We start from the raw sequence: 24179 nt of genomic DNA on the forward strand, positions 1-24179 counted from the left end.
TCGACATTATTAATTAAGTAGTTTTCCAAATTCAAATGCATTTTCTTAATTATTTTTTTCTTATAAAATAACTGTAAAATATAATTTTCTATAAATTTTATTAGATTTTAAAAATAGAATAATTTTTATGTAATATAATAAGCTTACGAATAACTTAATTTACTGTAAATTATATACTATAAATCAGGATTTATTTTTCTACAAGTCTTAAATATTTGCATGAAAGTACAAATAAAAAGTCAAAGATATTTCTGAAAAGTCTTTCTTTTACTTTTCTTTTTAATTTTTTTTTTTCAGTTAATCATATTTTCCCTTCCTCCAAAATTGAACGGAAACCTCGTCCGGTTCGATCCTAGCTCGAACCCAACAATTCGGACAACATCCGTTGACGTGGCGTTTAATGATTGGTTAAAAGTCCGGTCCCACATCCCGATTCGACTTTCAACGGTTCCTACTCTGACTTCACTTGTCTGTCTTCCCTCGTTTACATCTCCAGAGAGTGTTGCAGATTCTGTTTTTATAAACTATAAACAGAAATTCTCGTTTCTATCTAATTCAACTTCCGAACCGCGTTTTTTTCACATAACAAAGAAACGTTTTTTTTTTTTTTTTTCCCCCTCTTTTAGATTTTAGTTTCGTCACTTTCTTCAAATTCAATTTATTTAATACAAAGTATTTTTTTTTCTCCGTTGGTTGAATATTCAATACGAAATGTTACTGTATTAGAGAGGCTGTTGTTTGATTCCTCACGAACTGTAAATCGTCCAAAGTTTAACTTTTGATTTTGATTTTTCGGGTAACAGGATAATTATTTCAAAATCGAAGATTCAAGTCCGAATTTACCCATTAATTCTGTTTATAATTCGTTTGTTTCGAAGATCGGGTTACAAATCGGACTATGAATTGGGGGTTTTGATCCAGAAAAAGAAATTAGGGTTTTTGGGTTTATAATGGATAGGAGCAAATCGTTCAATTACTACGCAACGCAAGAGAACGAGTCTCAGAATTCGTGGAATAGCGACTTTGGATTCATCGCAAATGATCGCCGGCTCGCGTATTCGCGGCAAGCTTCGTTTCACCAGTCGCAAGAGCCTCATGCGCCAATTTCGATCATCTCCAGCGAATCTGCTAAGCCTTTTCTTTCGAGAACTGTGTCGAGCATTGATATTCCGCCTGGGATTTTCTCTATCGATGATAACAAGGAATTTTTCCGGGAATCGGAAAAGCGACGGGGGAAATTCTCGGTTTCGGATTCAGTTTCCTGGGTCTTTCGGGTCGTCAGGTCCGGGAACCGTCAAACGAAGAGGCTACTGCTGTTGATTTTCTTGAACGTCGCGTATTCTACAGCGGAATTGGCTATTGGACTCTTCACGGGTCGCGTTGGTTAGTCTTTATTTGTTAATTTTTTCCCCTTTAGACTACTCTGCTTTATGAAACTATTAAGATAAGTATTATGCATAGAAAAATACCAGTTAAAGTGATAAGAGAGAAACAAAATGGAGAAGTTGCAGATTGATTTGAGAAAAAATTTCACTATTGAACGACTCTTGTCTCATAATTATTCTTCCTTTATATGGAAGGAGGAGAAAACCCAAAGTTTGCTTTTATTACCTTTTTTTGGGGGGTTATGCCTATAAGAAAAACAAATTAAAGAAGGCCAAGAAATTCTTGGGTTCGAACGTTTTCTGTTTTGACATTTTTGTTTATGTTAGATTGGGATTTGTCTTTCGCTATGTTGCTATATCTTATTGGTTCCTTGCATTCTTTTCAGGTTTGGTGTCTGATGCATTTCATTTGACATTTGGCTGTGGCCTCTTGACATTTTCTTTGTTTGCAATGGCTACTTCCTGGAAAAAGGCTGATCATATCTACACTTACGGGTGAGTTAAGAAATGAAGTTGTGAAATCCTGCCAGATTGAACTGATGGGAAGTTATTATTTGCTGATAAGTAACAACCAGTTCGTCTTGTTCTTGAATCTTGATTGATAGTTCTTATTTTATTCACACTACAATCAATATCTTTGTCCAATTGCATAGATTTTTCTTTTTTACTTATGGTTATTATATCTAAAATTTGTGCGTTATTGAGCTGTAACTCCTGTAATTTTTTCTTACATCAGGTACAAGAGACTTGAAGTTCTGTCCGCTTTCACTAATGCTGTGAGTGTTGCATTTCTTGCATGTTTCTACAGTTGCCTCTGCTCGTATTGATAATCCATTGGGATTTAACTATTGTTAGCATGACCATTTTATTTCTTTTTGAAATGAATGTCTGCTGTAGGGAACATAAATCTGGGATGATTTTGACTATTTCAATCTCTTTTTAAAATTTGTATGTTTGACAAATTTAGATATTTCTAAGACATGGATGTTGGTAGTGGATGAGAATGATTGTTGAAAATCTCAGTTCTTGATTCCGGTGTTTTTTGTTGTTTCATATAGCAGTATCAAGAAATCAAATATAACAATTCACAAAAAAAGTAATATTATGAAGAAGTGAGATAAGTGTAACTGAGTGCAATAATGGAGAAGTTAATCATATCCTTCCTGTTCTATTCAAGTAAACAGCTGTAAAATCTTTGGTTTAAAATCTGCTAGTGACTGCAATAAGATGTTATTTGCGTCGCATGGGATGGCAGGCCTTTTTCTTTGTAATGCATGGAAAGGAAGAGGAAGAATCTTTTCGAAAAAGCTGTTCCTTACACGAGAGAAGTTCCAAAACTTGCTAATGTCTTGATATTTTTCTTTAGTTGGTTATTGATGGAATAGAGCTACATGTCTATTTGTTTTTTACTTGGTCTAGTAGTTCTTTTTCTGCTTTACATATTTTTATTACTTCCCTATATTTCATGTTTTCTTTGCATCATTTTCTTTTTTTACTTCATCACTTTGACTAACATCTTGACATTCTCTTTGCTGCATGTTTAGACAGCTGTTTCTTTTGTTCATGTCATTCTCCTTAGCTGTGGAAGCACTTCACGCGTTCATACAAGATGAATCGGAACACAAGTAAGTTGGTTCTTTTGATTCTGGTGAGAGTCTATAGTACTGTTAAACATGGTTCAATCATTTACTAGATTGCATATGAACTATGTTTGCTAAAACATAATTTCTGAATACTTATGGTGCATGCCTTTGATTTATTATAAAGCTTGTGGCTCCCTCGTTTTTGTGTGTTTCTGTTTTGTCAGAATTGACTCTCAATATTTGCTAATTTTAGCTGTATATAGGCATTACTTGATTGTTTCAGCCGTGACAAATCTGCTGGTAAATCTCATTGGAGTTTGGTTCTTCAGGAATTATGCACGCATCAATCTTGGTAAGTTTTCTACTATAGATCAATTATCTTCAAATTGATTGTTATGATTTGAATTGAATAAGAAGATTACCACTCACATATACTATTTGTGCATGTGTTCATATGTTTCATCTGTGACATAATGTACATATTCTATTCATATGTTTCATTTACTCAATATAATTATATAACCAATATTTCAAGAGTCATGGACTTTTGACGTGGGCTTTAGACTTTCGGTTGATTTTAATGATGCACAATGAATGAGAGAGATGATCATGTTGGCTTTTAACAATTTGATTCCATAATTAGGTTTTGAGCAATCACTCTTCTTATTTTTTCTCCATATATTCAACTTCATATCATATTGTGTTTTCTTGCAGTGTATAGGAAGGCTGAAGATATGAACTATCACTCTGTTTGCTTGCATGTTCTTGCAGATTCCATTCGTAGGTGTGTTATCTGATCTTTCTCCTCCTATTTCCTTAAGAGTGAAGAGTTTCTTTTTCCTTTTGTGAGGAAAAATTTTCTGAACATAATCAAAACCTTAACCCTTAACCAAAAATTGAAAAACTAATCTAATAAAAAAAATGACAAACTACTAGCCACTGCACTGCTTGGAACCTAGGTTTTTCTTTTCCCCCATACATTTGTTTCCTTCCCATCTCCAAATTTTGTATATCCATCTTAAGCAGGTGTTTCTTCTTCTATCTCAGTGCAGGTTTGATACTGGCATCTTGGCTTTTATCCCTCGGGTAATTCTTGCTTCGTTTTTTAATTTATCACAAAAACCAGTACTTTATTCACGCATCTCATTTATATACAACTCTCGACTTCATGCAGGATCGAGAATGCTGAAGTTTTGTGTCTGGGATTAGTTTCGGTTGCAGTCTTTATGCTTGTCATGCCTCTCTTCAAGGCCACTGGTGGCGTATTGCTTCAAATGGCCCCTCCTAGCATTTCTTCTTCAGCTTTGAGCAAATGCTTGCGACAGGTGCTCTTCTTCTCCATATTTTAAAATTTGACCAACAAAGTACGGTTTAACCTTTTTTGTTTCATCTAATTACAGTTAAGTTCCGAAACTTTGTTACCATATACATTTATCGTTAAACATAGAACTGCTTTGTTATAAAGCACATTTGCATGTGCCCGGGTTCCTAACATGATACATGGAAGTTAAAGGCTAAAAAATCGAAGTTAGAGAAAAAAATGATGAAAAAGTTACAGAAGGTAATGGTTAAATTGCTGGGGATTGAGCTGCCACAAGAGGCTTTTAAACTGCTAAGCCTAAGACCAAGCCACAAGGGTGAAGCTGTAATTCGTCTGTAAAAATTTCATAACCATGCATCATTCATTCTGAATTCCTCATAGAAACTGTGCTCTTCATCAGATAACCAGTCGTGAGGATGTTACAGAAGTTTCCCAAGCTCGTTTTTGGGAACTAGTGCCTGGTCATGTTGTCGGCTCACTCTCACTCCAGGTAGCTCGAATTCCTTTTCTAGTCGTCCTCAATGCTGTTGTAGCTATGTATTGGTAGAGAAATCGTAACTTGGTTTTTCCATTCCGCAATGAACATTTACAGGTGAAGAGCGGGACAGATGACCGGCCTCCACTCCAATTTGTTCATGGTTTGTACCATGATTTGGGCATACAAGAATTGACAGTACAAATAGACTATGATTGAGTTTTGACCCAGTTGAAGACAAGTGCTTATCATCAATGTACTTCATCAATATCATTTTTTTCTTTTTCGCAGAATTACGTTCCTTCTGTTCTGTAACCTAATATTATTTCTCTCTGGGAAGATATTCCTCTGATTCATGTTTTTGTGTCTTTGTTTTGACATTTTGCACGTTCAATTTGATTTTTGGCTTGTGGGTGATGGTCAAAAATGGACAGAGAACTGGCCCGGCTGTTATTAGTTATATTTGTATATATTATATACAGATATTAGTCAAATGGTAGCCTCCATGTTTTTCTCACAGAAGGAACAGTAACCTTTTGATTATATGATTGAGTAATTTGTCTGCAATAAGCAAGTGGTGTAAAATCTATGGTGAAATTGTCTTCTAAAAATCCCCAGTCAACACATGAATAAGGTCTCCTCCCAGTGTTGATCATTGATTCTTAAATAAGTTACTTGAGGAGTGTACTACTAAAATTGCTTGTGCATGAAAGTCAGAAAGACAAATGAACCATATACCATTCAACATCCTAAATATATATGTCTACATATATATACATATTATATATATATATATATAATATTCAAGAAATGTGAATTTAACCTACTAAACATCACTGTCCTTTTTGCTTTGCTGCAATCAGGACCTGTTACAGAATCACAGTACAAAGAGTTATATTACAAACAATGAAACGGCGTCGTAGTCGTTCAATTACAAAAAATCAAACGGCGTCGTAATGGTTTATCATCTCCCGCTTATCTCTGTGAATGGAGTGAGTTGGCTTCCCGGTAAGGAATAATCCGATTCGTGGAACGAAGGTGGCAGAGCTGGCCACATGAACGCCGGCCTCTGAGTCGGCACCTCCGGCGGATCCGCTTCCCCATTCAGAACCTGTAAAACAATCTTCATTGAAGGTCTCTTATTTGGATTCGGATGGCAACAAGACAACCCTAAAATCAACACATACTCCATTTCTTTCTCCTCGAATTGGCCTTTCAATCTTTTATCAACAGCATCAGTAATCAATCCTTTCCCATATAAATCCCAAAGCCAATACACTATGCTGTTATTGTAATTGTTCGGGTCGCTCTGATTCCCTGGTTTTCTTCCACAGACGACTTCAAGAATCAGTACTCCGAAGGCGTAAACGTCTGTTTCAACAGTCGCTCTTCCTGTTAGAAAAATTTCTGGAGCCATGTAGCCTGGAGTTCCTGCAATTTCTTTGGTTGAATGATGAGTTTGTTGACTCTCCTGGATTGTTCTTGCCAACCCGAAATCGCCCAGTTTCGGGTTGAACTCGGAGTCTAACATGATGTTACTGGCCTTGATGTCGCGGTGGAGGACTCGTTTCTCACACCCGTTGTGGAGATACTCAAGAGCTTGAGCTACTCCATGGATTACGTTCAGCCTTGTGTCCCAACTGAGAGACGAAGATGAAGATGGAATTGAAGATTGAGGTGAAGGTGAATATTCTTCCATCTCTACCTCTGCTTCGCTGAATATGAATTTTTCCAGGCTTCCATTAGGCATGAACTCATAAACCAGGAGGAGATCTTTGTTTTCATAGCACCATCCGATTAGTTTGACGAGATTTCTGTGATTCAGATTTCCGATTGTTGTTACTTCTGCTATGAATTCTTGTTTTCCTTGGTGGGATTTTTTCGAAACGCGTTTAACGGCGATTAATTTATCTTTCCAGACACCTTTATAGACTGTTCCAAATCCACCTTTGCCAAGCTTGTTTCTAGGACTGAAATTCCCAGTTGCATTTTTAAGTTCTTTCAATTTGAACTTCCTTGGTGCTAGAGTTGACCCTTGAATCTGATCTTCGATGCTTGGGTATACATCTTCTTGTTCCTGTTTCCTACATTTTCTTACCCAATACAGCAACAAGAAAATCCCAGAGAGGAGAGAAACTCCCACAACAGGGACAGTAATCCAGATCCAAACCTTTGATGCTTCTTCATTCACATTCGTTCCATTAAATTTCCATGATAACACACAGTTCAGCTGTGTTTCTGAACTCGTTGAGCCGGCAAATCCCACGAAAACACTCTCCGGAAGATGATTAGAGAGATCCAAAGGCTCGGAGAAAACCAGGTTTTCCATGTCAGGATCATCTTCCTCATTACTCCCCCTGGAAACAAAAACAGACAGATGGGTTCCATTATACTGAATATGAACTGTATGATTTGAGTTTACTCCATCGGACAGAGTAATCCCACGGCTGGTTAGCGAAACCCGTCTGATGGAATTGATACTGTTGATATCCAATCCGACGTGGTTACTATCAACATCTTCATCGAAGCTCTTCCTGGTATCGAATTCGATTGCAATAATTCTTGTTGGAGAAGAAGAGGAACCATTAGTGGTTTCATTTACAATCCCAAGCCACTGTCCATGGCTGTTTGGTGGGACTGAACTGTCTTCTGCTAATATAAAACATAGTCCTTCACCGCCTGGATCTGTCTGGTTCTGGATGTTGATGAGGAAGGTGGTATTGAAAGTTGCCTTGCCTTTCTTTGTGCTCCATAGCCTGAATTTCTCTCTGAACACCGCTCGACCCGACAAGTCTTTTATCAGCTTGCCATCTTTGACATCATTTGTAACTTGCAGAGAGTTGAATTCTATGTTTGAATCTTCATTAGCTAAAATGAGAGCACCGGTCTCGCTTCCGTTTGCTCTAAAGAAGATTGGAAAATCGAACTCCAAGCTCTGTGATCCGCCAACAATGGCGGCAATCAGTAGAATCTTCACCAGCAGAAGAAACAAGAATCTCATGCTCTTACTATATGTTACAGTGCCCTTTCGAAATATGTGGGTATATGTATACGTATAGGGAACTTTGCTGTGTTTTCTTGCAAAAGTTTCTTCCTTTCTTGAGAAAAAGAAGGAAAGAAGCATGAACAAAGTGGGTTTCAGAGTTCAATTCAAGAAGAAGAAAGTGGGTTTCAGGTTTCAATTCAAGAAGATAAGGAGATATACGTATATATACATGTATATGCACATGATTTTCATTTGATTGTAGGAGGAAGTGAGTTGGTCAAACCGATGACTTTATGCAAGAAAGCAACTTCCTTATATTTTCTGTTTGTGCTTTAATTGAAAATATGTTGGATTGTATTCACAAGCCTTGATTTTATTTTGAGGATGATGAATTTGATTAATATATACATATATATATATATATATATACTGACTATTTCCTCGTAATTTCATATACATATATATATATATATATTAAAGAGAAGTATATGTATATATATATATACTGAAATAAACCATTGCATGTTTAAGCTGCTCAGATCTGATTTTCCGGGTTAAGATATCCGACGTTTTCATCTATGCTGACGGCTTAATGACGTTAAGGATATTTTTGTTTAACTGCTCAAATCTTGGACTGTTCCTGCAAATTCATTATTCAATTATTTATTCCTAAAAAATTAATATAAATGAATGTAAATTATTCTCTACAATGAATAAGTCTACATCTATGTATATGTATATGTATATACATACATATGTATGTATATGTAAATTAATTAATTAATTAATAAATCTTGATTATTCAACTATAAAAATTGTTTTCTTGGAAAGCAATAAAAGATTTTCCGTAAATTAATTAATTAATCACTATTTTTTATTTAATAAATTAACTTTTTATTCATAAACAATGCATCATGATGATGATATTTTTATAATAATCAATTTATAATATTTAATTTATTAGTGTGTTAGTAGAACTATACTAATTAAATTAGATACATCGATATGGTTTGAATTTTTAGAATATATTATTTATATTCTGATAGATAGTTTATATTTATCGTAGTGAACATTATATATATATATATATATATATATTAAAAATATATCATTTATAGTATTTTATATATATCTCAGATAGTTTTTATTTGAGATTTTTTCTACTTTTTCTTAAGGGACACGTTGCGTCTTTGAACCGATAACCATCTATCGGCTAACCTAGCCTCCTCCATCTCTCGGGACCAACAAGGGAAAGTACAATAATATTCTCTTTATATATAGATTTATTAACCTATTAATAACCTAATTTATTTTTTATCATAATAAAAAAATTTCTTATTAATCTTATCTATAAATGCAGTCACACTATCAAATTACGTTAAATTTTATGTGTTCTTTTCTATATGATTTATTTTATTATAATTGTGTGTAATTTAAAATTTTATTTTTTTCATCAAAACTAAATCTTAGTATATAATTGACTATTTTACTTTATATAAATATGTCAATGTAATATATATATATATATATATATATATACATACGCACACAAAATATAAACACCAATAAGAAATTAGTCCAAATTACCAAGAGATAGAACTATATATATATATATTTTTTTTTGTGTGATAAGATTGAAGTTTTAATTAATTTAATATAAAAATGAAAATTTAGAAAGTCAAACTTTTGAAAATCTTAATTTCGGTTATTATTTATAAAAGTCAGAATTAAAGACCTTGTAAAAAAAAATATTAATTTAAGTATGAGATGAGAACAAAAGAGAAATCATTCATCAAATATATTTATATATATATATGTATATATATGTGATTACCCAAAAAAAGAATTCCAATATGTAAGGATAAAGTAGGTAAATTGCATGTGAATTGCAGCATATACATTCACATACATGTATGTATCTGTTCTTCTCCTTTTAAACATGTAAGTATACAAATATTATAATATATAGTTGCATATATTTTAACTTCTAATTATTACATCAATTTTAACTCTAGCTTTACGAAGGAATCATTTCACAACAATTCATTAAATTAATTCTCTCTATGATTCGGCTCAAACCCTAGTTTATATGATACAAGCTGTCAGTCATGCAAAAATTTATTAGTTTACTATATACGTACATATATATATATGTATGTATAATTTTGAAATATTAATTCGATTACACATGCACCCACTATCAGTTTCTGTATATACACACACACACACATATATATATATGTATACATATACATACACAGAGACACGATATATATATATATATATATGCAGCTTGGTAGTTGAACTCTAATTTCTGACCTTATAAAATATATGTCAATAAGATCAAAGGTAAAATAAAACCTGAAATTTATATTACTTGGAATATTTTTACTTAATTAATTTGGAGAATTTGACAAGTAAACGAGGAATTTTTTTATTAATTAAAAAAAAAAAACAAAAGGAATTAATACGTATCAAGAAACTTAGTTGAATTGTTTGAAATTTTCCCTGGAAAATTTCAGATGATTCCTCAGGAAAACCATTGACTTGTAATATGCAATAGAAAATTCTCTGATCTAATCTTAAACATCATTGCAATTTAGACTTTCTTTTTTAATTTATCTATCCGAATTATATACGAATTTACAAATTCAATTAATCCGATCGAGACCCGGGTTTTAATTAGTGATGAGATTTTTGAAGTGTGACATGATCATTCAAAGAATATCACTGTTTTTTTATTAATACTGAAAACCATGAACAAGAAACTAAAAGATAAAATTCAAAATAAGCAAATTTTTATCGATTAAATCGAAGATATGCTTAAAATCGTTGTTATTATAAGTGGCCGGCCTGTTCTTTGTTCATGTCAAACAATTAGTGAAGCTTTAAATGAACAAATGATCGCTCACATAAGTATTTATGTCAAAACCAGAATCTTGTAAACAAGAAAATTATATCCCTGCCGGCAAATCTCTCTCTTTGAATCTGCTGTATAATAATTCTCCGAAAAGGTAATGTCTTTCGGGTGCCAAACCAAGTAAGAATTGGAGAAAGACACTCGAGAAGAGGCATGGAAAAACCAGATGAAGATCACAATACAACAATTCATCATTTTAGTCATCATCATCATCCATTGATACAAACAAATTCACAGGCCAACAAGGATGCTACCTGTTTCGGATGCAGGCTTGACTTATTACCCGGAAAGGACTACTTTCGCTGTCAATCGTGCTCGTTTTACCTCCACGAAACCTGTTACAATATGCCCAGAAAAACCCACCATTCCAGCCATCCAAGCCATTCGTTGACACTCCTAGTAGGGCCTTCGTCCGCCTGGGATGACACTTTAAAGTGCCAGGCTTGTGGGCAGCATATTGCCGGCTTTTACTACAATTGTGCAGAATGTGACATTCGCTATCATATTCTATGTTCAATTATGTCACGTACTATTTCAATTTCCTCCCACCCTCATGCTCTCCATCTCGAACTCTCGCCTCCATACGCCTTCGAATGTGATATATGCACAAAGCCTTGCTATGATGGATGGTTATATAGGTGTCAATTATGTGAATTTGACACTCATCTAACTTGTGGCATTTCCAATATTGATGATCAAGCCAGTGAATTAATCCAATTGGTGTCTCTAGGTGCTGCTAGAGCAAACAATGAAGAGCAAATTAGCCCAGAAATTCCTCAAAACGGGAAATTGGATAGTCATGAAAAGGAGAAGCTTGGGAAAACCGGACCAGACTCGACTGAACCTTCTTCAAATCCGAGTGTACTAACTCCGGATACAATTAAGTTTAGTCCTTTTTCGGGAGAGCTGAGTATGACTCCAAGTTGTCAGTTTAGTGATGCTTGTTTTTCGATTGATCTAGCAAAGTCGTATTCGAGTTATAACTCGATAAATCCTTCTTCCATGGAGACAAATAGATATAGAAATGATGTGATGCTTGATAGGATCACAAGCAATTTGGGACCATCCAAAGAAGAACTCTATCATGGCAAGGAGCCAGGAAGCTTCAACTTGCATCCAGAAAGCAAGATAAAGGAAGCATTTTTAGCTGAATTGGGTAATGATAATTTGGAGGAAAAGAACAAGAAGAAGAAGATCAAGGCAATTGATTCTAGAGGCAGTTTGAGCACTAAAGAACTTATCAGTTCAAGATCAGATACAGTAAGTTCAACTGTCAAAAGTTAGACTTTCACACACACATATATACACACACATACACACTTTGCATTATCACAAATTATTAGGAATTATGTCTTGATATTTCAATTTGCAGGAAAGTTCTGGGTCTTCAGCCTCTTGGAGGAAGCTCCTGCCATGTTTCTCTTCTCCAAGGTAGGAAGAAAAGAGTTAGTAGAATTTTTGAAGAACATGGTAAGGGAAAACGAGAGACTGGACATTAGTTACTGTTCTGTTTTCAGATAGTTTTCGTATAAAGAAAACCCATTAAGCACATATATATATATATACATGAAGCTTACTATATATGTTGCTCTATATATTCATTCCGTGCCAACCCATTAAGCATATGTATATATATACATGAAGCTTACTATATATGTTGCTCTATATATTCATTCTGTGCCAACCCATTAAGCATATGTACATACATATACGAAGCTTACTATATATGTTGCTCTATATATTCATTCTGTGCCAGTTTGATCGTGACTCATGTTTTTTTATGTCCTTCCCTTCATATTCTAGAGAAAGAATGAATTTAAATTCATTGTTCTCTCAAATCCTAATCCCAATATACCCCAATTCAAAATCAGTGGGAATCACAATTATAATAATTATATATATATATATATATGTCTGCGTATATATTAGTCAAAAAGAGTTTGAAGGGATTTGAATAACTTTTTGGGTTGGGTTGATTTTTAAGAATTAATTTCTTTTTTAATTCTTAACCAAATGTGGGACAAAGACAATGTAAAATTACAATAAATTAAATTAATTTAGTAGTAAAATATATATATATATATATATCTTTTTTTTATTTATAAATATAATAAATTCGTTAAAATTTACAATCTCATTTATATACTATTAAATTAATTATTCAATTTTACTGAATCAAATATTATAAATTGATCACTCTCGATCGATTCATAAAATACTTATAAAATAAGAATTAAAAAGTACGATAGAAACGTGTAAAATAAAAAAGTTCGTTTGAAATTGCAGGCTCCACCGAAGCCAATTATTTTTGTCAATCATCAAATCATTGTGATTTTCATCATCACTAATTAAATTTTAACTTAACCAAACACAGCCTGGCTTTCTAGCTTTTTCTCTTGTTCTTTGCTATCTCTTACATTTTTTTTTTCTTTCTTGTTCATTCTTCACTTTCTGCCGGCTCTTCATTTTGGGTCACATGGAACTCAAAAATGTGTTTGATTTTTGAATTGGGTGGTGCCAATTTGTAGAGAATAATCTCTTTTCCGAGCTAATTAATACATTTCTTTTTTTTTTAATTCCGAATTCGTGTTTTTTTGAATAGAATTCGCATCGAATGTACTAAAATTTAATATCGTAATCTCGAGATAAATAATTTATACGTTTACTAACTAATAACGAGTGCAAGTGAATCGTTTGTATGGTCCCAATTTGTTGTTCTCTAAAATTGTTTTCGTCTTTTCACTTTTATTTATTAAATTTATTTGCAAAATTGAATGAGAGTTTTTCATGCCAGCTTGCTTGGGTCTGAGGGTATGAATGATTTCAATTTGTGGAAAAAAGGGTATTTGTGTTGTCTCCATCTTCTAAAGTTTCACCTTCACATTAAATTGGTGAACATCTCAGCCACATACCTATACATATATATGTATTCATACACACTGTCAACCCCACATCTATACACACACACACATATATATATATATAACCCATGACAGAACATATTCCTGAATACCCAAATACACATAGGTGTACATACATACATACATATGTATATATATATATTCTTCACATCTCATAATAGATCCTCCCACTTATTTCCTTGAGATTTCATTGAATCATTTCAATCAACCATACCCATATCACCTGTATATTTCAATCACATTATTATATAAACATACACTGAAACTAGAGAAACTTTAGAGAGAGAGAGAGAGAGTGTGTGTGTATCCATGAGAAGAGAAAACCAGAGATTGAAGAAAAATTCTGACAAATGTAAGAATCAAGACAGAGTGGTGTAATAAAAATCAAACAAACACTGTGTTGACACAGTTTCACTATCAATGTTACTGGCAGCTGCCACAAGTCAATGAAAAAGACCCAGCAGCCAAAGCATATTTAACCCTCCCCTCTTTAATTTCTACCTCTTTGTACCTTTGGGTTATACATACACACACATATACTGTATCTACAGGACTCAATTCTCACTTTTTCTCTCTCTTATATGAAACTTTATTATATCTTCTGTAAAAATTATTTGTCACATAAACTCACAAGGTATGAATATGGTGCCAGTCATAATTATCGAACTACCACTAGATGTGAGATAGGAATATCATGTGTATATACATATATTATGTATTTTTTAAAAAATTTACGAGCTTAAATTTTATTGATAACGTAAAATACATCAACTCATTTGCACATTATAAGATACTAATAACTGATTTTTACAAGTGCAATAAATAAAATTATGCTTCATCCCAATAAATTGTGACGTTTTAGTGATAAAACGATACTGTATACTTACGAGATTCATGACCCATATAAAATTAAAATAGAAGCTCGAACTCTATTTCGTTTGATATTACTCTTTAAAATGTAATTTATTAAATGCTATATCATCTATGTGTGTGTGTGTGTGTGTGTGTATATATATATATATGCACAAAGAGAGGAGACAAAATCTATTGGTTTGGTATTAATTAGTTATATATGACTCTTGTAGTCAACCTCAATGAAACTTACTTATGAAACAAAGTATAATACTAGGAATCTTAAGGCATAATTTAAGGATTATCCATAATTTAATTAATTAATTAATTATAATCTAATTATTTGAATTTTTTTTAATAAAAAAAGAAGAAAATTATACGTTTAAAATAAATAAAAAATATGAAAGTTTAATTGATAATAGAAAGACATTAAAGATTAAATTACAAAAAAAAAAGTGAAATTTTAGGAACAAATATAATAATTTACTTATATATATATAATGGCAAAAATGTAATTTACGACACTTAAATTAGATCTGTGTCACAAAACTAAAACAGTAGTTAATGATAAGATTAGCAATAATCATAATGTGATTAGATTAATTGAGTCTTGAAAGCAAAGATTCAAACAAGAATAGACATTAAACATTATTGAATATCAAATCCTCGTACGAGCACTTAAACATGCATCAAGCCATTCCGGACTCATTATATATAATTTTGCCGTCTTAATTATAATTAATATTTTTAATTAAATCCAAATTTATTAACTTAAATGAATAATTAGTTTGCTAATTACTTTTATTCTATTTGTAATTAAAGAAAAAGACAACTAAATTAATTAATGTTAATTTTGAAGTTTAAATTAATAACTATATTATAATCAAGATTAATTAACATTAGTTAATTAATTAATTAGTTTATATGGTTTGTGGAGTTAATTAGGTCATGGCATGCAAGCCCCCACCAAAGCCTAATATATTAAAAGTAGAATATTCAACATTGGTCCATCTCTTCTATAATATTTATTCCTTTATGTATGTGTGTATATACATTTCTATATATATATATATATATATATAGCTACATCTATTTATGTTTCATTACATTATATGAATACGTATATATCTTAATTTTATAGATAAAGAGTTCAATTTTTTATAAAAATAAATTAATATTAATTAATTAATTAATTACCTTTATTTTCATATTATTTTTAATTTGGTCCAAGAAGCTAAAAAAAATTAAAAAAAAAAACAAAATTTTGAACATTTTTTTCAATTTGTGAAGATAGAAAATGTTATATATACGTATATGTATATGTATATGTATATATTGTAGATTAGTTTGCAGTCATCAAAATGCATGCATGCTCATATATGTTAAAAACCTATATCATCATCCAAATTAATTAAAAGCTGAGTCAATATTTAATTACGTGATTTGGGTAATTAAGGATGGAATTTGAATTTACTACGTTTTTTAATTATAATTACCGTAAGTGTAATTACTAAATTTAAGATAAACTTAATATATACTTACATTGTAAGTCATATAGGACGTATAGCAACTTCCTATATATACGTACGTATAAGCTATCGTAATATATATTGGTACAAAAGTATTATTAAAAAAAACCGATATAATATTTGAAGCTTTTCACTAATCATGGGTATAAATCTTTACGATAATATTGTTTAATTAATTATTAATAAATTAATACCGTAGAATTACCCTGACCGTGGCATGTGATTACAAAAGCACATATATATATATATATACACACACATATATATACATATACATATGTATAGAGTCCAGGTTCTTCTCTCGTGGCTTATGATGTTAAATTCCTCCAGTCAAAGGAGATACAGCAACCATAATTAAATTAAATTAAATTAAATTAAATTAAATTAGATTAAACCTCATTATCTCATCTAATCTTAATTGTTTAATATTAAACCCATCAATTTAAGAACACAAACAAATCAACCCAACAAACAAATAATTAAAAGAACCAAAAGAATAAGCTGTCAATAACCTTATCCAGCAAAAAACACTTACATATACACAAACACGTACATATATATATAGAGAGAGAGAGAGAGAGAGAGAGACGTTCTTCAGTATAGAACAGTAATTCATGAAGCATCTGAAACAAGAACCAAAAAGAAAAATGGGGAGAAAGATGAAGAAAAGATCATGAAAACACACAAATTTCATATTAAATATATTAATTATTATATTAACTAAGTTGCTTATGATAATCATCACATCATCTTCTTCCTGCATATTATCACATGCTCCATCTCTACTTATCATCCTCACCAAGTACTGCAACTGGTTGGCCCAGCAAGCTGCTTATTGATCGAGCTTTCACCATTCCAAGCTTCATTCTCTTCTTCGACCTCATCAATGGCTTCTCATCATCCTCTTCTTCATCCTTCCCATCATCACCGCCTGCACCGTTCTCGTCAACCAGCGAAGATGAAGAGCTCAACAGCAATGGCGGCGCCTCTTTCTTCTTCCGTGAAATATTATCGTTAGTCGCTAAAGACCGGCTGCGAACACTGGTCATGCTCCGGAGGCGGCCTTTACCGAGGTGATGCTCGCAGAGGGAATAACCCACGAGGGTTTGTTGGCAACACCTCCATCCTCTTCCATTAACACGACTGCACCTCGAACCCTCCATTAACGCACCACCCCGAGCTCTCTTCTTTGTACCAGTACCAGTGACAGCTGTATTATTATTACTATTACTGCCTGCGGTATCAGTTATCAGTTCACCCAGAAGCTCTTTTCTTTCTTTCTGATCAATTACCAAAACGGCACCGTTTTGCCCCTGCACAGTACATTTCTTGTTCATCTTCGTCTTCATCCTCACGTTCGTCACCTTCTTATCATCTTTCTCCATTATGGAGACCTCGAAACTCCCTCTTCTTTTCTTCAATGGAAACGCTTTCTCCTCCTCACACCATCTTTCAACAGATTCTGGTGCAAACCCATCAAACCATTTACACACCAACAAACAACCCCAGCTTCATATCATACATATATACATACATACGTGCGTAATTACCTTGTAGAGAGCTTGACTGAGGAAGAAACCCAGAATTCATAACTTCTGCAGCACCCAGATTGGATTTCTTCCTATAAAAACAAGGCAAAGCCAGAGGATCAACAACTGATAAGATTTCAGAAAAGAAAATTTGAGAGCTAACCAGGATGATTCAGATCAAAACGAGAGGAAAAGAAAAGAAAATGATGAGTGCAATTAAGAGGAAAAATAGAGAGAGAAAGAGAGTAAGCAATGTAATGTAACACATATTTGGAGATGGGGACCAGCTGTAGCAGCGTCCCATGCTAACGTGCACCGCATGGGGGCATATTAGTTAGCCAACAACATAGAGAAAAAGAAAGGAACCCAAGAAAAAAAAATTACACTACTCTACTCAACACTAAATTTAGATTTGATGGGAAGGTATATGGTGGTGGTGGTGGCTGGCCAAAACTCATATTATATATATATATCTATATATATATATATATCAAGAACAGTATTTCCACTTACAGAAATAATTTGTTTTTCTTTAACCCTTTTTCCGATTTTTTGTTTAGTTAAATCGATTTTTTTTTATCGTATGGGTATTAAAATGTGATCTGGTTTTAACTTTTTACTAGAAGAGTTTCATGAAGAAGGAAAAGAAGATAAAAATTTCTCTTTCCTTCTTTTCTTTCGTACCTGGTCTGTTTACTCCCTTCTTCTTCATCTTCTTCTTCTTCACCTCTTTGCTGATCCTTCGGATCTTCCTGCGCCGTTTTAATCTTCTGCAGCAAAACCTACAAACCATAACAAAATCCAAAGCTACGAAAAAATAAGATCTCCCAACTCGTTTATGGTGCAAATTAAATCGTAATCAAGAAATTAAAATGTCCCTTTATATCACTTCACGAAGAACAGAAGTGCAGTACTATTACTGCACTCTCCCACAAAATTAAACATCTAAACTCTAATAAAGCTATAAAAAGTTACAAATAAGGAAAAGGGTATATGTTATTTTTTATCTTGTACTAACCAAAGAACCCTCGTTCTTGTCCTTATCCTTCTGCGCATCAGAGCGGCTGTCAGGTCCACCGCCGATCGGGTGATTGGGCGGATGAGTGTCACCTGGGGGCTGGCCAGGGAGGAGGTCGGCGATTGTCTCAGCTACTTCAGCTGAGTTCCCGTGCAGTTGCACCACCGGTGCCGGCCGGCTGATCAGGAGGCGGTGGGGATCTGAGGATAGAGGCACCGGAGAAAGAGACGAGAGCGGAAACGGCACCTGTCTTTTCCGGATCCTCATCGGTGCAAGCCAAGATCACCCACTCTCTCCCTCTCACACCCTATAAAACAGATTTGATAGGTAGAGGATGATACCCAGAAGCAACAAGTAGAAAGACGGAAGGAAAAGGAAAGTGATATTTGAAGCTCAGATTTCAGAGAAGAAAACTTTGTGTGTGTGTGTGTGATGCTTGTGCAAACTGCAAAACCCCAAAAACTTTGTACACCAAACAAGAACAACAATAACAGAGATACGAAGAAAGGCAGAATAGAAGAAGAGAGAAGGATGGAGTGAAAATTATTTATGTGGGTTTTTGTTTTTTCTCTCCTTCTCTCTCATAACTTTTATTTTGTTGCACCAGAGAAAGAAGAAGGGGGGGGAGGGGGGAGAGGTGGAGAGGAAAGGGAAGAAGAAGTGGGAGAGAGGGAGAAGAGGCACGTGCGATGGATGAGGCACGTGCTGGTAACCGGTTGAGGGGGTAACCGGTGAGGAATCAGACAGGGTACGGACGAGGGGAGAAGAGAGAGGAGGTGCCAGGGTGGAAGGGAGAGAGAATACAAAATGATGGGAGTGGGTAGTTTTATCGTTTATACTTTTTAGAACAGACGGGTGGGTCCCACATACGGGACCCACATTTTCCTCTCACCCTACAACGACCAAGATGCTCTCTCTCTCTCTCTATCTTTCTCAATTTTATTTTTATTAATTATTAATTATTTTTTAGAAAAATATATAAATGTGTGTATATATATATATATATATAATGTTTAGGTGCAAAATGTGGAAGAGGCATTACCTATGTGATGTGGGTCATTGAACAAGCAGTTGAAGTTTTTGTGACTGCTGTGTGGGGTTGTATATTTATATGGAGGAGGAATATGTATACATCAATTTGGGCTGCAACCTTTTTAAAAAATTTACTCTACTAAGTGAATTTTATAAGTTAATTTTTTTTTTTTTTACTTTTAATAGGTAATAAATGTTTATAAATAAATTATTTTTCTATTAAATTCAACGCATCTCAAAAAAAAAAAATCAAAAAATTAAAATTACACACAGCAATAACGTGATTGATAAACTCCTTAAAAAAAATTTAATTTTTTGATTCACTCGTTCTTTATATTTAATTATTATTTTATCGAATCAATTGTATCAGTATTTTCATTCGTATCATTATGTGAATAAATTTTTTATATTTTAATATTTTTATATATATTGTATTGTATCAATATAATTTTTTTTTATGAATGATAATGGCATTACAGAAACAAAAATGAAGGAAGCTTAAGGGCTTCGATCAATATGAAAATGAGTTTTTCCCGTACTTTTCAAACATTTTTTGGTGCCTTTTCACTCAAAGAAAAATTCTATGGATAATCGCTCATGCACACTGATATTTGAACTCTAAAAAATTAATTTATTTATAAATATAAGATAGTAACTACTGTCATCCACAAGAATATTTAGTCGATAATAAAAAATGAGTATTTATAAAAATATAAGTAACAAACAATTTCGGGCTAACAAACAAATAAAATATTCATACTAATACTATATAAAAGGATATCAAGATTGTATATATCGTGGATGAGAGTAAAATTTAAAAATTTGACCATATTCGTATTAAAGAACAAACTTTTACGGCTCAATCATGCAGTTAAAACTACGTAATCGAACTATCAAAACTAGTCTTAAACTCGAAAAATTAAAGGGTTTGATATGATGAAGCATTTTTTTTTTGTATAGGTACAATATCATACTAGAATTTTCTTTAGTTGATTTACCTTTAGTTTGGTGATTGCAACAAATATATATTTAAATAATTTTAAATACAGACATATTTATTATATAATAATTTTTAATTAATTAATTAATAATACTTTGAGAGCATTAATTATAGTAGTTAATTAATTAATTAATTAATTAATTTCCATTAATAGAACAAAGCCGCCATAGTTTATTTGCCACCGCAGCCAACATTTTAGATTTTACTGAATTGTTTGGATTTAATACACAACCTAAGATCTAAAACTACCTTTTTTGTCGTATATTAAAAAAAAAATTATTATTATTATTATTAAATAAGTTTTCTTTATCTAATTAATAATAAATGGAATTACTTATAGAAATTTGGTATATAATGTTTTTTTTTTCATTAATAATTTAATATTTGAGGGTATCTTTTTATTCCAAATTTTCAATTTTTTTTTTTATTAATAAAAAAAGTTGAAAGATTTTTAAATATATTTATACATTTTAAAAATGGGTTCAGATAATAAAGTTAATTAATTAGAATTAATAAATTATTTCCTAACAATAAATTTTTACTAATCGTATAAAACTAAAAACATATTCAATACTTATTATAAAAAGATATGACTTTTTGTAAGTATATAAATAATAAATTATTATTGTAATAAAATATAATTTTTTATGAGTATATAATAGAGAAAAAATTATTTATGTTGAAATTAAAGAAGTAGATAATACTCATAAAAGACGTATTATTATTTTTTATCTCACGTTGAGTAAAGACTCTTAACATATTTTAATTTTATGATATGAAGATTATTCGAAACTCTAATAACATACAAGAGAAAATAAAATATGTTAAAAATTTTTACTCAACGTGAGATAGAAAATAATAGTACATCTTTTATGAGTGTTATCTACTTCTTTAATTTCAACATAAATAATTTTTTTCTATTATATATTCATAAAGAATTATATTTTATTACAGTAATAATTTATTATTTATATACTTAAAGAAAATTGTGTCTTTTTATAATATTTTTTAATAATTAATTTAATAAAAATTTTCATTAATTAATAAAAACCTCTTAACTTTCCTAATTAACCTAAAAAATAATGTAATAATCAGGCAACAAATGAGGGGATATTATATGTATATATATATGTATATGTTTGATGAATAAAGTAGCATTGGATCCTCAACTCAAAATATTTTACATTATTAATATATGTGTATATATATATATATATATTTCGATTTTTTAGTTTAAAAAATCAAATTAATTCGACTAATTTACATAAAATAATTAATTTACACCCTAATTAATAATATAATTTATTAAAAAATAAATAAATAGTCAAACTTAAAAGATTAAATTAATTAATTACCTCAAAAAGGAGAATACAGCTTGCACATTATGCTCTCGAAGAATATTATGGGGGCGATGTGGACAGGCTTCACATGTTTATGTGCATCACATGCCCATGTGCCCAATTTTCACAAATTTAATTTAAAAATTTTTAAGAAAAAAAAAAATTAAAATTTATATATTTAATGTATAATTAAATTAATACGACTCGTAATTAATTTTAATTTTTACAGTTACATATACAGCTTAAATTTAATTTGAAATTTAACCCACAAAATTATAATGTTGTTTTTATTTAAATTTTTATTACATACTTTTTTATATTGCAATAAATTAAAATTAACATATGTATATATTTTTTTAAATGAAATTATATTTTTTAAAAAAATTATTTGGATACTTCTTATCCTACTAATTACAATTGAAATTACCAGAGGCTTGAATCAATTATATAAATACATGAGATGTGATATTTAAACATATATATATATATATATATATATATACACACATACACACACATACAAAATACAAATGGGCCTTTGGGGATGGAGCCGACTGGCCATGGGCCCTTGGACCATTACACTATTTTATATTCATCATGAAGTAACTTCTTTAATTCCTAATTTATGTAATTATTCAAGTAAATAATTCAACTTTTGTATGTATATGTATACATATGTATACATATGTATATATGTGTACTGATCGATCAATAATTTTATTTTAATAAATTGCAAATATTTTTCTTTTTTTGCTTATATATATATATATTCCTATTATTTAGTACTGTTATAAAGAGGAAGTTATTATATTTTAATTGGAACTATAATAGAGTTGTTTGATAAAGTTAAAAATTAAATATTGAAATCAATTATTGTATATATATATATATATAGACACACACACACAGACATTGAAAGTTGGGTTGTAAAGTATCAACAACTCTTACCAACTCATCTTTTATTAACAACACTTTCTCATTTAAATCATATTATATATGTTATGTGCAGTAACAACTATATGTCATATGAAATAAAGGGTATTGTATGACAACTAATAAAATATTCATTTTATATATAAATATAATAAATTTATCGAGATTTAACTTACTTTCATTATTAAAATTTGATAAATATATTAATAAGTTAAATTTTTTATTTATTAAATATAATATTATATGTCGATCATCATAACTCGTAATAGACTAATAAATTAATAAATTTTATTTTATAAAAAAATATCGTGCCTGCAATTATTAAAAATAAAATTTAACTTACATAAAAATTTGTAAGTTGTATTATCAATCATGTAAACAGCCGATTGTATACATAATTAATGTATTTTTAATTTAAGTTATATTTAAATCAATTAAATTTTAAATTAAGAAATATTTAATATTATTTTTTAGTGTTATCTTATATCTCTTTTAAGTTGGTAAAAATTTGATTTTACCAAATGGATTATTTTATACCTATAAGCCAAGATGATTCTACCACATATATATACGTATGTATATATATATATTCATATATATAAGATATATAATTTCTCAATATATTATTTAACTACCTAATTTTTTATTATATTTAAACTAATGTATTAAGGGTTAATGGTGGTAAATATGATGTTTAATTTGATGAGATTAATAATTTAATTAAATAATATATTAATAAAATTACAATAATAAATCATAATTAAATTTTGACAAATATATTATGTGTACAAGTAAAATAAATAATTTTTAATAATTAAATTTTATTAATTAAAATAATTATAACGAATTAAAAATTTTGCTAAATCTTTCAAAATATAATTACATAGAAAATATCTGGAGCTACTATTGAATTGATATTTAATTAATAAAAAAAAAATTTAATTAAAGCAAAAACTATAGCTTCATGAAAAGTATAAGTGGTGGATGTTTTTAGGAATCTCTTTCAAATTGAATATTTTATTAAGAAAAAATCAAGATATTTGTAGGTGCGTATAATTAATTAATTGTATATATGTTTATAGATTATAATATATGATATAATTAACTCAAAAAAGGAATGTTGTAATATTCAGGTATGAAAAAAACGGTTTGAGATGTTTTTTTTATTTTTAAATTATTTATCAAAAAATTTCTTTTATTTTTATTTATTTTTATTTAATTTAAATTTTTAAAAAAATAAATTATGAATGATATTAAAAATAATTTTGAAAAAAAATATGTAAAAATTTGAGTTCGGTGGGTATTTTTGAAAGAAAAATTAGAAATAAAGGGTTAAAGTATAACAAAAAAAAGTA

At 30.8% G+C, this 24179-nt stretch overlaps 4 protein-coding genes across 4 annotated transcripts; 2 read left to right on the plus strand and 2 right to left on the minus strand.

Annotated features, from left to right (window-relative positions):
- Positions 1–513: 513 nt before the first annotated feature.
- On the plus strand, positions 514–5120 carry LOC110811770 (Cation efflux family protein). Its single transcript, XM_022038334.2, has 10 exons — positions 514–1383; positions 1772–1880; positions 2122–2161; positions 2934–3010; positions 3232–3320; positions 3683–3752; positions 4016–4054; positions 4143–4293; positions 4690–4779; positions 4882–5120. Exons 1-10 carry the CDS (start codon positions 951–953, stop codon positions 4981–4983), a joined length of 1200 nt encoding a protein of 399 aa, XP_021894026.1. The 5' UTR covers positions 514–950; the 3' UTR covers positions 4984–5120.
- Positions 5121–5473: 353 nt separating this feature from the next.
- LOC110811669 (Concanavalin A-like lectin protein kinase family protein) lies at positions 5474–8129 on the minus strand. Its single transcript, XM_022038224.2, has one exon. The coding sequence runs from the start codon at positions 7886–7888 to the stop codon at positions 5729–5731; it is 2160 nt and encodes a 719-aa protein (XP_021893916.2). The 5' UTR covers positions 7889–8129; the 3' UTR covers positions 5474–5728.
- A 2558-nt stretch (positions 8130–10687) lies between these two features.
- Positions 10688–12544, plus strand: LOC148252821 (uncharacterized). Its single transcript, XM_088209384.1, has 2 exons — positions 10688–11930; positions 12043–12544. The coding sequence occupies exons 1-2, from the start codon at positions 10824–10826 to the stop codon at positions 12103–12105; spliced, it is 1170 nt and encodes a 389-aa protein (XP_088065510.1). The 5' UTR covers positions 10688–10823; the 3' UTR covers positions 12106–12544.
- Positions 12545–16469: 3925 nt separating this feature from the next.
- On the minus strand, positions 16470–19161 carry LOC110811655 (WRC protein). Its single transcript, XM_022038205.2, has 4 exons — positions 18520–19161; positions 18186–18283; positions 17523–17593; positions 16470–17434 (listed from the first exon to the last, which is right to left on the minus strand). Exons 1-4 carry the CDS (start codon positions 18784–18786, stop codon positions 16755–16757), a joined length of 1116 nt encoding a protein of 371 aa, XP_021893897.2. The 5' UTR covers positions 18787–19161; the 3' UTR covers positions 16470–16754.
- Positions 19162–24179: the final 5018 nt, after the last annotated feature.

The sequence above is a fragment of the Carica papaya genome, chromosome 8 (assembly GCF_054855325.1).
Source record: "Carica papaya isolate Zhongbai chromosome 8, ASM5485532v1, whole genome shotgun sequence".
Taxonomy (NCBI): domain Eukaryota; kingdom Viridiplantae; phylum Streptophyta; class Magnoliopsida; order Brassicales; family Caricaceae; genus Carica; species Carica papaya.

Coding starts and splice junctions, on each gene's coding strand:
- LOC110811770 (XM_022038334.2), top strand. CDS start 951: ATGGATAGGAGCAAATCGTTCAATTACTACGCAACGCAAGAGAACGAG. Junction 3,321..3,682: donor TTATGCACGCATCAATCTTG/GTAAGTTTTCTA, acceptor GTTTTCTTGCAG/TGTATAGGAAGGCTGAAGAT. Junction 3,753..4,015: donor CTTGCAGATTCCATTCGTAG/GTGTGTTATCTG, acceptor CTTCTATCTCAG/TGCAGGTTTGATACTGGCAT.
- LOC110811669 (XM_022038224.2), bottom strand. CDS start 7,888: ATGCTTCTTTCCTTCTTTTTCTCAAGAAAGGAAGAAACTTTTGCAAGA.
- LOC148252821 (XM_088209384.1), top strand. CDS start 10,824: ATGGAAAAACCAGATGAAGATCACAATACAACAATTCATCATTTTAGT. Junction 11,931..12,042: donor TCAGTTCAAGATCAGATACA/GTAAGTTCAACT, acceptor TTCAATTTGCAG/GAAAGTTCTGGGTCTTCAGC.
- LOC110811655 (XM_022038205.2), bottom strand. CDS start 18,786: ATGAGGATCCGGAAAAGACAGGTGCCGTTTCCGCTCTCGTCTCTTTCT. Junction 17,594..18,185: donor GAAGGGAGTAAACAGACCAG/GTACGAAAGAAA, acceptor TTGTTTTTATAG/GAAGAAATCCAATCTGGGTG. Junction 17,435..17,522: donor TCAGTCAAGCTCTCTACAAG/GTAATTACGCAC, acceptor GGTTTGCACCAG/AATCTGTTGAAAGATGGTGT.